Source organism: Paroedura picta, chromosome 7 (genome assembly GCF_049243985.1).
Source record: "Paroedura picta isolate Pp20150507F chromosome 7, Ppicta_v3.0, whole genome shotgun sequence".
Classification (NCBI taxonomy): Eukaryota; Metazoa; Chordata; class Lepidosauria; order Squamata; family Gekkonidae; genus Paroedura; species Paroedura picta.
The window spans coordinates 43,873,010-43,885,985 of NC_135375.1; the positions used below are offsets into that span (position 1 = coordinate 43,873,010).

Below are 12,976 nucleotides of genomic sequence, written 5' to 3' on the forward strand. Positions count from 1 at the left end.
TTGCATCGTAGTTATTGTGAAGAGAGAGAGCGTGGATAAATGTCAAGAACAGCAAAGACCTGCAGGGTGAAGATATTGGTGGTTGTTATATTTATATCTCACTTATTTGACTTCATGAAATACAAAGAGACATACAGAAGCTACACTGGGGTGTCTCCCATTTAGGCATCTGGCAAACTTAAGCAAGATTTCTCTACCATGTGTCTTCCAACTATACCATAGGTGGGAATTAGTGAAGAATGTATAGATGTTCATAAAGTAACAGTGAATTTCTTACTGTATCATGTCAGAGTGTCATACCTTTATAAAACTTCTGTTTTCTAGTCTGCCTTAGATGCTTTAATAGATTCACTGGGAGGTCCTGAAGAAAATGAACCCCCAAGTCCTGCTTATACTGGACCAACTGTTTTGGTATGGGATATATTATGTATAAAAGATAGAGTCTTAATTGTCAGATCAACATTTTTGGGTAAATTATGATAGTGACTGCTTTGGAGTATGCATGAATGGTGATAAACATGTAACAAAGACAGCTGACCATGTTTTTGGATACTTAAAAGGCTGTAACTTTGCTAAGTACAAAGCATCTCTGCTGGGCAACAGAACTAAAAACTCCAAAATATTGTTGGCAATACCTAAAGAAGGTACAAAGGAAACCAGACCTTTTCTAACATCAAGGTCAGGAGTCATCAACCCCCGGTCTTCGGCCCGGTACCAGGCCACGAAGGCCACGGTACCTGGCCACCGGGAGCCACACCTGCCACCCCCCGCCCACAGCGAGAAGGGAGGGAAGAGGCAGGCGCGGCCACTGGCACGACAGCGATGCAAACGTGCATGCGTGGCAACTGTGCATGCGCGTTTGCGCAGCACCCAGGCCATCGGCTCTCCCCTCACCCCCGGAAGCTGTCCCTGACCTCAGAAAGGTTAGGGACTGCTAATCTAGGTGACTCCACCTATCCCTGAACTTCTGGACATTGTTTTGTACTGTTCAGACACTTCTTTGCCAAACACATGTCTTATGGAAAGGCTGCAAAGTCCCCTCCAGCCTACTTCTTATTGGCTACTTAAGGTGTGGCAACATGTGGACCTCTTTTATCTGTGGTCTTACCAGGTTTAATTTATTAAAGGAAAGATTAAGGAGTGGCATTTTTACTTAAAATTCATTCTCTTAAACTGCATTACCATTCTGATTACCATTTTTTATGTACAAATTCCAATAATTTAGAGCATCCCTGTATTGTAGTCCTTTCTGATTCATGTGCCTCATCCACTTATAGCCCCACTTTGAGGGTCTCAAGGCATGTTCCCCCCCCCACTGTGACATCCTTTTCCAAGTGTGTTCTCCCTATATTGACCTTTATTTTGACATTTATTTATGTGATCCTTTTGCAATTGCTTTTTATAACTGTGTCCCAGGAAGGCAAAATCTTTTGGCATAAAGTTTTGATACTTCAGTGAATGTTCCTACTGTTCCCAAAGATTATATATTCAGTGTTTGGCTGTGTGTCTACAGAGATCAAATGACAATCTAGGCTTCAAGCCCAGTTCAAGTGTAGAATAAAGATAATAAAATTTCCAACAGCTTGGAAAGACAGAGCAAGGAGACTATGCTGACTCTCTTGTATTTATTTTATTCTTTATGGCAGTGGTCCCCAACCTTTTTATCACTGGGGACCACTCAACGCCTTTTACTGAGGCCTAGGTGGGGGGGTAGTTTACTCCTCTACTCTCAACCACTGCCATAATGCTCTCTGATCGCTATGGTAATGTTTAAACATCCCATTTTGAACATCCCTTCAAAATAAGATACAGACATGCCACAACAATGAAGTGTGTTGTAAAGGGCTGGGGGGGATGAAGTAAAGGGCCGGGGGGGGCCCACCTCCAATTAGTCGAAGGACTACATGTGGTCCGCAGCCCACAGGTTGGGGATCGCTACTTTACGGCAATAAGTAAGTTTAGTCAGCCCTTTTTCATAGTCATATGTGCTTAACTTGGCTGTAAACATTGAGTCTGAGAATCAAAGGGTCACATTTTGTTCGCTGCAGGACCCAATGTCTTCCTTGTATATAGAAGAGCTTGGAAAACGTGAGAGCACCATTCCTCCAGAATATAGGAAACTATTGGAGGTAAGTAACTCCCCCAAACTCTACTCCAGGTGTTTTCTATACATGTTGTTAGAAATACTCTCACTACAAAACGTTTTTTTTTTTAGGGAGATGGCAAAGTAGTGCCTCCACCAGCAGCAAAGGAAGAATCTCAGGTATGGTTAAGATTTTTTAGGGCCCCCAAATTTGAAAATGATAAATCATTATGATGTTTAAAGAATGTCTTTACATGCTTATTGCTTTATTTATTTTACTGTTTTTAATACAGAATTTATTTAGAAATATACAAAAACGCCGAAAAGAATACTACTTCTAATTATATACTAATTATATACTACCATTACTATTTTAAAAAACACCACAAAATTTAATGGAGTATAAATTTAAGAGTTCATATCCTATTATTTTGCATCATGTATAAGTTTAGACCAGTTCTGCAGGGCTTGTAAGGCAGAGCTCTTCTATCAGACCTTTGATTAGGGCCAATGAACAGCAAGATGTCTTTGACCAAACACTGTCTGGGCTCCCTCTATATCAGGCTTTCTCAAGTAGAGTTTTGTGAAATCCTGGAGTTTCTTGATGGCCCTGGTAGGGTTTCCTGGAAAAGTAAGAGTTAATTAATTTTTATATATTTTCAAATTTGTAAACATTTGTCCACAACATAGAGGTAAACATGTATTGACTTGCTCCCCATGGCCACTGATGGCCTAGAGGTGATGGGAAGGGGAGGGGAGGGGCCTCAGGAGGGTGTGTAGACACTTACACTTCCCAAATATATTCTGCACAAACCCCCAGAAGTGGGGTTTCTTGAAGCCTGAAGGGGTTTCTCAATGGTAAAAAGGTTGGGAAAGGCTGCTGTGTATGGATACCCCCCCCCCCAAAAAAAAACCCCTGAAACACTCTTAAATTGTTTGAATCTCATATACAGCTTGTATGATTCATTTAAGATGATAGTTTTAAAGTTTAATGTTATGTATTTTACTTATTATATATGCTTTTATGAAATAATGCCGCAAGCCACCTCAAACTCATGTGCCAGGAGTGGTGCAATATAACTTAAAAAATAAAATATAAATAAATACTATATTAATCCCATGGTTAACATCAGCTTTAGTTCTGTTGTTCTATATAGTCTAGTATTGGCCGCCATTTTCTTCTAAATTCCGATGTTGATTTATTGTGTTTTAAACAGGTAAGTTTCGCCATTGTCCCATATTCTGTCAATTTATTGAACCAGTCTGTAGCATCTGGTAATGAATCTGTTGCTTTTTAAATGCACATTACAGTCCATATATGTCATGCTACTGTTGCACTGAAGATGACTTAGTGATGTTACTGGAATCCAGCTGACAACTACAGCTGTAGTTATGAAGTTTTCACTAAAATCAGTTGAAATGCTCTAAATATTTATGGGCACTTTGTAAAAGAGGTTGCTGTCCTATATTATGGGTTGGTCTCTGGAACAGTCTAGAATTCTTCATTATATTTGTATTCTGTTACTTGCCCATCTGTGAGATAGATTCTCCATCCCTGGATGATATCCTTTCTCTACAGAGATGTCAAGTCATGTTGTCTTCAGATCAGAAGCTGGCAATCTTAAGCAAAGTTTTGCGTTAATAAGTGCACATTGGCCACAAATACTAAGCTGTTGTTGGACAACTTTTATAGGTATAACCCAGTCTGTGTTTTTATTCAGCCAACTATGACAGATGATGACCTTGCAGATGCTCTGTCGTCTGATTTTACTTGCAGTGCTGTCCCAAATGCTGGAGACCAGAAAGCAACCCCAGGAGAGGTAAGGGTTCTTCTCCTTTTAGAAGATTACCTAGTGACCTGAATCTGGAACAGGGTTTTTTTAAAGGAACTATTTTACAATTTATTCCAGACAACTAATGTATTTACATTTTTTTTTCATGTTGTGAAAGATGGCTGCAGGAGATGGTGATCTTGTGCAAGCCCAGTCTACAAATCTGGTCAGCAGTTCTGCCCCTCCTAAAGAGAAGAAACCAAAGCTGGAAGAGGTATTGACACTCTATTACTCTGTCTTTTTTGTGTGAAAAATCAGTGACACGTGGGATATTTTATGACCGGTTACTCTGAAAGAGTACTGCAGAATTGTATATATAAAGAGAGGCTGAGCATGTCAAGGACCCCCACACGGGGCTACAAATAGGTCATTATTACAGAATTGTAAACTGTACTGGGAAGGAACCATATGAATGTGTGAAATAATTGTGTAGGTTAGTTTGAAATCTGTTGGTTTGAAACTATATAGGTTGCAAAAGCATGTGTAGGTCACATCTCATTTATCTCCTTCAGTTCTCTCTTTGTCAAGCTGGCAATTTGGTGCTGAAAGTGTGTGCACATAGCACATTGATTCGTGTGACCTGGATATAATTGTAAGGTTTGCCAGCTTCTGCTTGGGGAAATCCTGGAGATTTGTGGGTGGTGCCTGGAGGATGAGGTTTGAGAACAGGAAGAACCACAGCTGGATATAATGCCATAGAGTTCACTCTCCAAAGCTGCCATTTTTTCCAGGGGAACTGATCTCTGTAGTCTGTCTGAAGACCAGTTGAAATTCCAGGAGATCTTCAGTCCTCTCCCCTGGATGTTGGCAAGCCTAATAATTATAGATTAAAAGTTATATTTTCTGAATTTAGTCATATCAGAACAACTTCATTTTAGCATCAGTAAAAAGTTCAATTATCCAGTGTAGGATGCAAGTCTTTAAAAAGTTTGAAGTAAAAAAAATACTGTGCTCATAAGTGTTTTTTTTTAAAAACTCAAACTGTGTATTCTGCGTAGCCCTCCAAAACCTCATAAGCAAGTGCAATTTGACACTCCAAGAGCTTTTGACCTTGGGATATGATTTCATTTCCTTATTTGAAAGCTGTTTTTTTTCTCTCCTTTATGTATCTGAAAAAACACGTCTATACTTGTCTTCACTGTGGAGTGGTTTGGGTGTAAGCCTGGCCTTTCTATTTCCTTTGTACTGATGTTTGGTTTTATTATGAGCTAATCCATCCTGTGGCCTCCTGATATAATTGGATGAGTTTAAACATTCAGTTAGAATGATAGATTCACTTGTTATACAAATGTGAACAAATATTTGGTAAAAGATGGGTAGAAACAATGCATCTGTCTCTGTTATTTATTGGAGTACAGAAAGTACTGAGACGTTTTATGGGCAGTTTCCCCTCACTGATTAAATTAACGTAAGGGTGCAGCTCACACTGAGATGAGATTTGGGGGATTGTGTCCAGTGCAGATAATATGCCTTTTCTGAGTTTCTAGGTATCAGATGACAAATAAGGAAGTGGCCAAGGTTCCAGACTCAGGATTTGCTTTACTAAAATGGTCTAACCTTACCAGTAGGGTTCAAGCTAAAAAAAGGGGAGAAATTAGGCTTAATACTGATTTTATATGAATTGGTATAACAAGTCACCCAATAGGAAAATGATAATCAGTCATCCTCTCTACATTGTAGCTTTTCATTTGAGCTGACTTTCCTGGATTATAGCATGTAGTTTAGCTGCTGTTTGTTTAAGGAAAATAAATGATGTTCTAAAATTATGCTGCAAAACATTCTGAGACCCTTGTTATTTCTGAAATACATGATGTTGTTATACTTTTAAAATGCAGGTGGAAATCAGTGGCAGTGCCCTGGATGCTCTTGTAGATACTCTGGGCATGCCAGAGCCAGAACCTGAAGTAGACCTCAGCTCCATCGTGGAAGTTAAAGAGGTATCAATACACTGTGCATACTTCTGAAACAAGTAAAAAAAAAGTCTGTAAAATCATAGAGTTGGAAGGGGCCATGCAAGCCATCTAGTCCAACCCATGCTTAGTGCAGGATCAGCCTAAAGCTTCCATGATAAGTATCTGTCCAGCCACTGCTTGAAGAATGCTAGTGAGAGGGAGGTCACTACCTCATTGGGCATTTGATTCCTTCGATAAACATGGGATTTATCCCGCATGATAAATCCCATATTTGTCATTTGTTTATTTCATAGAATCATAGAATCATAGAATCATAGAGTTGGAAGGGGCCATACAGGCCATCTAGTCCAACCCCCTGCTCAACGCAGGATTAGCCCTAAGCATCCTAAATCCTATTTATTACATTTGTATACCGCCCTCCCCTAAGGCTCAGGGCAATTCACATGGAATGAAAACAAAAACAGCACATTGAGCTCTGTGACTATATCAAAGGTAATAATTATAGCAATAAATAGAGAAAATAACATTCTAACAGTAAACAGTAAGCAATATAACAGACCGATGATTGGTCAGCGTATGGGTTCAAGGGGGTGTTTGGGGGCCCAGTCGACGTTGTTTAGCTTTGGTCGACCTCAACCAAATGCCTGGCAGAAGAGCTCCCTTTTGCAGGCCCTATGTTAATATGTTGTGATTTTTTTTTATTCAGCCAAAAGCCAAAGAAAAGAAAGAAAAGAAACCTGGGGAACGGGATGATGCCATTCCTCCGGAGTACAGATTAAAACCCGTCATGGTAATTTTTTACCTTAAGTTTTTCATTACCTATACTGTAAATTTTGTTTTCCCAGTTAGATGGGGGGAAATGAAATTGCTTGGACACAATTCATGTTTTATTGGAATCAGGGTTGTTCCACTAACAGAGGGGAATACAGATAAGCATCCAGTTTCCTGGCAGTTGTTTGTGGCCACTTTTTTGCTTTCAGAATTGACTTGAAACCATTAGTGCTTTCCTGTCCCTGAAATGCAGTAGCCAAACAGGAGGAGGAAAAAGAAAAAGAAATGTGAACTCAGGGATGCCAAATGATACATTATTTTGTTAACTATAAAATACAGAGAAGATGTGGGCTGGTGATGCTAACACATTAATATATCTAATTTTCAACATGGCCTTATTTGTGGATACTTCAATCCAGAGATTGTCATAGACAGACAAGACATATCTTTCTGCAAACCTGAGAAAAGACCCAGGTTTGCAAAAAAAAAAAATCTGACACCTAAAAGAGGAGTGGTTAACCCTCAAATGATAAAAGAACAAGAAGGCAAAAAATGTGACACATATGCATTAAAAATACAATGAATGCAATTTTTAGTTTAATTCCAGTGACATTTCAAAGAAAATGTAGTCCTTGGAATATCTATTGGGAAGATTACAGTGAATTCCTTCTGTGTTGAAGTCAACGTTTATTAAAAATATGGGTCTAATCATGTTTAGGATTGTGCTACAAGGTTTCTATTAAATCTATCTACATGATCTTTTATATCTCCCAAAGAGTTTCAGATCAACAGACCACATGCTCAGGATCCCCAGCCCAAAGGAAGTGAAATTGGCTTTGACCAGGGCCAGGGCTTTTTCGGCCCTGGCTCCAGCCTAGTAGAACATTCTGCCTAAAGAGATCCAGAGCCCTGTGGGATCTCAAATCAGTTCCACGGGGCCTTTAAGACAGAGTGGTTCCACTAGGTTTATGGTCGGAGCCTAAAATAACCATCAAGAAGTTCTGGCCTCACAGCTGGAGATGGGGAAGATCAGCTTGGCTAACCCTAGACCGCCCCCCCCCCAATCTGTAATGTATCAGTTGGAGGGAATTAGATGATGTCTATGTTTAATGAAATGTACTCTTGTTGTTGATGATGATGATGATGATTTGTAGCAAACTCTTCCAGACACCCAGGGCAGGTAACATCCATAAAATGAACATACAGTTTAAAGAATCTAAAACAATCTGTCTTACACAATCAGCCCCTCTAAAAGTATGTAGATAGGGGTGTTTTCTAGGAGGAAGCCAATCTTCTAACTCCTTCTTCTCCTGGTGGTGAGGCCAGCTTTCAGTGGATGTTATTCTGGGCCTTGACCATAGGCCTGGTGGAACAGCTCCATCTTGCAGGCCCTGTGGGATTGATTAAGGTTCTGCAGGGCTTTGATTTCCTGTGGGAGCTTATTCCACCAGGCCGGGGCCAGGGATGAGAAAACCTGGACTGAGGCTAGTTTCACCTCTCTTGGGCTGGGGACCCTCAACAAATCCTGACTTGAGGATTGTAATTTTCTGGGTGGGATTATAAGGAACAGGGCATATTTTAATAATTTTAATAATGTCACCTGACCTGAGCTGTATTGGAAGGGCTAGAAAAATAAAAGATTTTTAAAAATGTAATCAATCTTTTAATAAAAGACATAAAGTTGCTGTTTTCAATTATGCAATTTGTTCCTTTTAAAAATTATTTAGGATAAAGATGGGAAGCCCTTGTTGCCGAAACCTGAAGAAAAACCAAAGGTTTGTTTGATTTGAATCCCTTAATACGTGCTATATATCAAGTGGTGAAATGGTATTTTACAAATCCCTATCCATGGTTCCTCTATATATTTGTGAAAAAGCCTGGGGGGTAGTACATGTCCGGCTGTCCATGTTGGAATAGGGCCAATCAGGGTGCAGCCGGCAAAGCTGGCTGCACCCTGATTGGCCCTGCCCCTGCAGCTTCCACCCTCTGTCCCTGGACTCTAGCCTCTTTGCTCTCAGATGCACCTCAGTGCCTGGAGCCAGCAGCAGGTATGGGGAAAGGGCTTTGGGCACAGGTTCCTGGTGGAGGGCCTGCTAATGAGGACCTCCTGGCCTGCTAAGCAGGACCTACTAACAAGGGCCTCTTGGCCTGCTAGGCTGGGCCTGCTAATGAGGGCCTCTTGGCCTGCTAGGCTGGGCATGCTAACTGCTAAGCAGGGCCTGTTAACGAGGGCCTCCCGGCCTGCTGACTGCCTGCTAAGGAGCTCTGTCCTGGGCCAGCCCATACCTGCTCCACTTGATCCAGCTGCGAGCTGTGGCCCAAAGCCACCTTAAGCTGCCTGGCCAGGGGAGGGGACCCTTTCAAGGCCCATTCTTAGGAATGGGCTTTGAAGCTAGTTCTTTAATATTTTTGTCATTGAAATGTGGTTAATGGAAACATAGGTACGGAAGCCATTTTTTAAAAAACAAGGTTAGTTAATCCCCTTTTATCATTGAAATGTGGTTAATGGAAACATAGGTATGGAAGCCATTTTTTAAAAAACAAGGTTAGTTAATCCCCTTTTAGTCCAGACATCTCCGACAAGGTAAAAGTCTAATATTATGTAGGGTAACCTTTTTGCTATACTAGCATTGCACACCTTTTTGCACCTTCATTTTGTCTTAAACTTTCAAGGTTCTTGTTATTTTATGGCAGAATTGCACTGCAAAGTTTAATTATCTTGCTTGTACAAAATATTTCAAAATAGAGCCAAGCCTTTGCCTTGGGAGTTGACTTCCACACCTGTGCAGTAACTGCCTAAGTACCAAATGGCTGATGCAGTCAGTTTGTGCAATGCTAATCACTTCTTTGGTTGTTCTAAAACCCTGGAGAAAAGGGGACCAGGAGTACTCTAAAGCAGTGGTCCCCAACCCCCAGTCTGGGGACCGGTATCGGTCCGTAGATCAGTCAGTACCGGGCTGCGGTTTCTCCTCATCCTCCTCCCCGGCTGCTGCCTTGGGGGCTGCCCTGCCACTCTGCTGCTGGCTCACCTTTGGTGCTCTCCAGCGGCCGGCATGGCTGGGGCATCCCCTCAGCGTGGCACTGCGCAGCTGCTGCCAGCAGTGCCCCCCAGTGGGTGGCGGGAAGTCAGGGGCGCTGGTGGGAAAGCAAGTGGAGCAGGGGCTCAGGCAGCAGCAATGTCCCTCGGCAAAAGACTACCCCCCCCCCGGGCCTCAGTAAAATTGTCAAGCATTGACCGGTCCCCAGTGATAAAAAGGTTGGGGACCACAGCTCTAAAGAGCTGGTGTAGCCCAAACTGACAGCACAGAGTTGATGTTTGGTGTTGCATTTGCAGTCCCCAGTGGAGTGCTGAGAAATATGTTCATGAAGTTTAGTATTACAAGTAGAGATCCAGCTATATTGCACCAATGTGGTTGGTCCTCAAGTTTCTTTTATGGGTTCCTTATTCATTGCCAATTGATAAATTACACATTTTGTATTTTTTAAAGTAGCAATTTATCAAAAAATTTTGTTCACAGCCTATTAGTGAATCTGACCTAGCTGATGAGTTTTCCAAAGATTTTGTCTGTCCTGCTCCTCCTGCAGAAAAATCAGAACCAGCTAAACCTACTGATGTGGCTAAGGTGAGATTCTGCTGATTTTGTTGTTGTTCAGAAAGTGGCAATTGAAATCCAGTGTATTTTGTTACTTTATAGATGTCAAGAAAAATGAAAGAAGCTTATTCGTAGCTTTTCAGTATTTTCTGATGAAGGGAACTTTGACTCTTGAAATTTTATATCCTGATAATCTTGTTGGTCTCTAAGGTATTGCTGGACTCAAATCCAGCTGTTCTATTGCTGACCTTCTGAAGCATTCCTTTTCCAAGTTGCTCTTCCCCTTTTATTAAAATGACTTCTATTGTAGTCATTGTCAATGGGTGTCTGGGGGCATCTACACTCCATTTGGGGGAGCATACAAAAGGGATGAAGGAAAGTTACTATGTTAAGATGAATGATGGCTGTTTTGAGAGTTCTTCAGTCCAGTTAACTATGAAGTATGTGAGTGCGATGGGGAAGGTAAACCATGCACTGCATCACTGTGAGGTCAGCTTACCTGCTATTTCTTCTGTTCATATAACTTTATCTAAGTGCATAATGACTTTAAGTAAGGGCTGCATTACCTTTGATATGGACTCTGAGCTCTCTCTTGGCATGAAATCTAACTTGCACTGAGGTTGGTCTTTAGGAACAAATCAGTAACGTAATTTGGGTCATCTCTTAACTTTACAACTGCGTAGGGACCAACTTATCATTCTGCAAGTTGTAGCGCTGAATTTGAATCCGTTTGAGCCTGCTATGCCTCTGAAAGCAAAATAGTTTGTGTGGGGAGGGAATCGATGTGCATCATAAACGAGTGAGGGGCTTTTGTAGCAGCACAATGAGTGTAGAGATAGTACTGTTGACAGTGCTCAAAGAATTAACATATACTGGTATCAAAACTTTAGTTGTTTCATTTCAGAAACCTGCAACAGCTGAATCCCCAAAAGTGCCTAATGAAAAAGTGGACAGTTCTGCTGCTGTTCCTTCAGAGCAATCTTTCCCTGCATCAGTAGTTTCTGCAGTGAGTCATCTCTTAAAAGATTAGAAACGAAAGCACACATGGGAGTGGGGTAGGGAGAGCACCAGCAGCATCTGTATTCATATACAATTAAAACTAAAAGTATACCTTCAACTTAATACAGTAATGGATTGTCTGTAGCCCTTTGGGAAACCTAAGTTCACATTGCATTTGATTATTCCTGCCTTAAGTTCTTTGCAACCAGTGTTAATTTTGTAAACAAAAAGGATGAATTAAATTTGATGAACTGTCTGAATGTATTCATATGGATGAAGGCTTGTAGCCGGAACGTCTATCTTGTTAAATACCACTGGGTTCCACCTTTTGATACTTCATGCAATAAATCCACAATGCAAATGTAGTTTGCTTTTGTATTAATAATTATACATTTATTTCTAGCCATATACAGTATATTCTATTGTATTTAGCCTGAAACTGTGTAAACATTACTCTGTTACTAAATATCAAGAAAGCATGTTCAAGAGAATGGAGAATGGAAGACTCATGTATATCTCTGTGAGCTCTCTGGAGGAAGGATGGCTTAAAATTGTAATAATCACAGATAATTTCTAGTTATGATTGTGTCAGGCTCATGAAGACATATGCCGAATAACAATAAATCTCGTTACTAAAACTCACTTCATTTTTTTCTGAAGCCTGCATCAGCTGAAGGCAAGAAACCTCCAAAAGAAGAGGTGATACCCACAACTTGTGTTTCCTCTGTTCAGTCTTCAGCTCCATTGGCAACTTCTCCAGTGAGTAATCAATTAAGAGGGTTAACATTGACAGAATGATTTATCTCAAATTTCTTCTCTCTAAGCATTTCTTGTGCCTCTGCACATGTGTTGAATATAGTTAATGATTGTTGGGAACAGTCTCCTGGGTGCCTTTTTCCAATTAGGCCCATTATGCACGGCCGCCGAAACGGCGATTTCGGGTCACATGGAAAACGCGGAGGGGGAAGACGCGACGCATACCGGTTATGTACGGGGCGGGGCGCGATGGCGGCAAAACCCAGAGTAACCGATTATGCACGCGGCGATCCGGGCGCCGCTTCTGGTTGCGCCCCGGTCACCCGGAAGCTGCGCTTTCTTCCGCGTTTCACTGACGCGGCTTTTTCGGCGGCATGCACCGAAGCTGCGGCCAGTTGCAGCCGGCTCCGTGCGTTATCGGTGATTTTAGTCGCCGCCATTCCACCCCGAATGTGCGCTAAAACCCCCGTGCATAATGGGTCTTCACCAAGCACAACTGAAACATAATGGAAACTGTGAAAATAGCCAGTTTGTTGTCAGTGGGCCAAACTGGGAGAAGTTGCATTTATTTAATCTGTTTCACAGATTGCAGCACCTGTAGATTACTCATCTTTATATCTAGCAATAGAATATTCTATTTGCACTAACTTTTTGATATATAAATTGAATAATTTATCACCTGGTTTGAGGTTAGTTGTTTATGAATTTGCCTTCCAGTGTGTTCTAATAAGACTGAACTGGTTTAAATTACTGTTATTCATAGAGTGCGCATGTACCTGATGATGTGTTGGAAGCCTTATCTGGTAGTCTAGGGGGAAAAGAGCCTGATCCAGAAGAAAAAAAGCCAGCTGTGGATAAAGTGAAGGTAATATTGTGATTAGGCCTTATGTGCTTTATTAATTTCTGTCTATTACTCTTAAACTTCACATAATCACTAATTTTTAAAATTAATAAAAAATGCAATCCTAAACCAGTCTACTCAGTATCACTCAAGAAGTTTATGACTTGCCTTCTCTCTGTATTGGGAAT

General features: G+C 41.1%; 1 protein-coding gene across 6 annotated transcripts in view; it reads left to right on the forward strand.

Moving 5' to 3' along the window:
- CAST (calpastatin) overlaps nucleotides 1-12,976 on the forward strand; it is a 73,150-nt gene that overhangs the window by 44,444 nt on the left and 15,730 nt on the right. For all 6 annotated transcript variants that reach the window (XM_077347669.1, XM_077347671.1, XM_077347670.1 and 3 more), the window contains 12 exons: nucleotides 325-411; nucleotides 2,049-2,129; nucleotides 2,216-2,263; nucleotides 3,805-3,903; nucleotides 4,034-4,129; nucleotides 5,751-5,852; nucleotides 6,535-6,618; nucleotides 8,327-8,374; nucleotides 10,118-10,222; nucleotides 11,097-11,198; nucleotides 11,852-11,950; nucleotides 12,711-12,812. In XM_077347669.1, coding sequence (XP_077203784.1) covers nucleotides 325-411; nucleotides 2,049-2,129; nucleotides 2,216-2,263; nucleotides 3,805-3,903; nucleotides 4,034-4,129; nucleotides 5,751-5,852; nucleotides 6,535-6,618; nucleotides 8,327-8,374; nucleotides 10,118-10,222; nucleotides 11,097-11,198; nucleotides 11,852-11,950; nucleotides 12,711-12,812 — 1,053 coding nt within the window. The remainder of the gene's footprint in view (nucleotides 1-324; nucleotides 412-2,048; nucleotides 2,130-2,215; nucleotides 2,264-3,804; nucleotides 3,904-4,033; nucleotides 4,130-5,750; nucleotides 5,853-6,534; nucleotides 6,619-8,326; nucleotides 8,375-10,117; nucleotides 10,223-11,096; nucleotides 11,199-11,851; nucleotides 11,951-12,710; nucleotides 12,813-12,976) is intronic.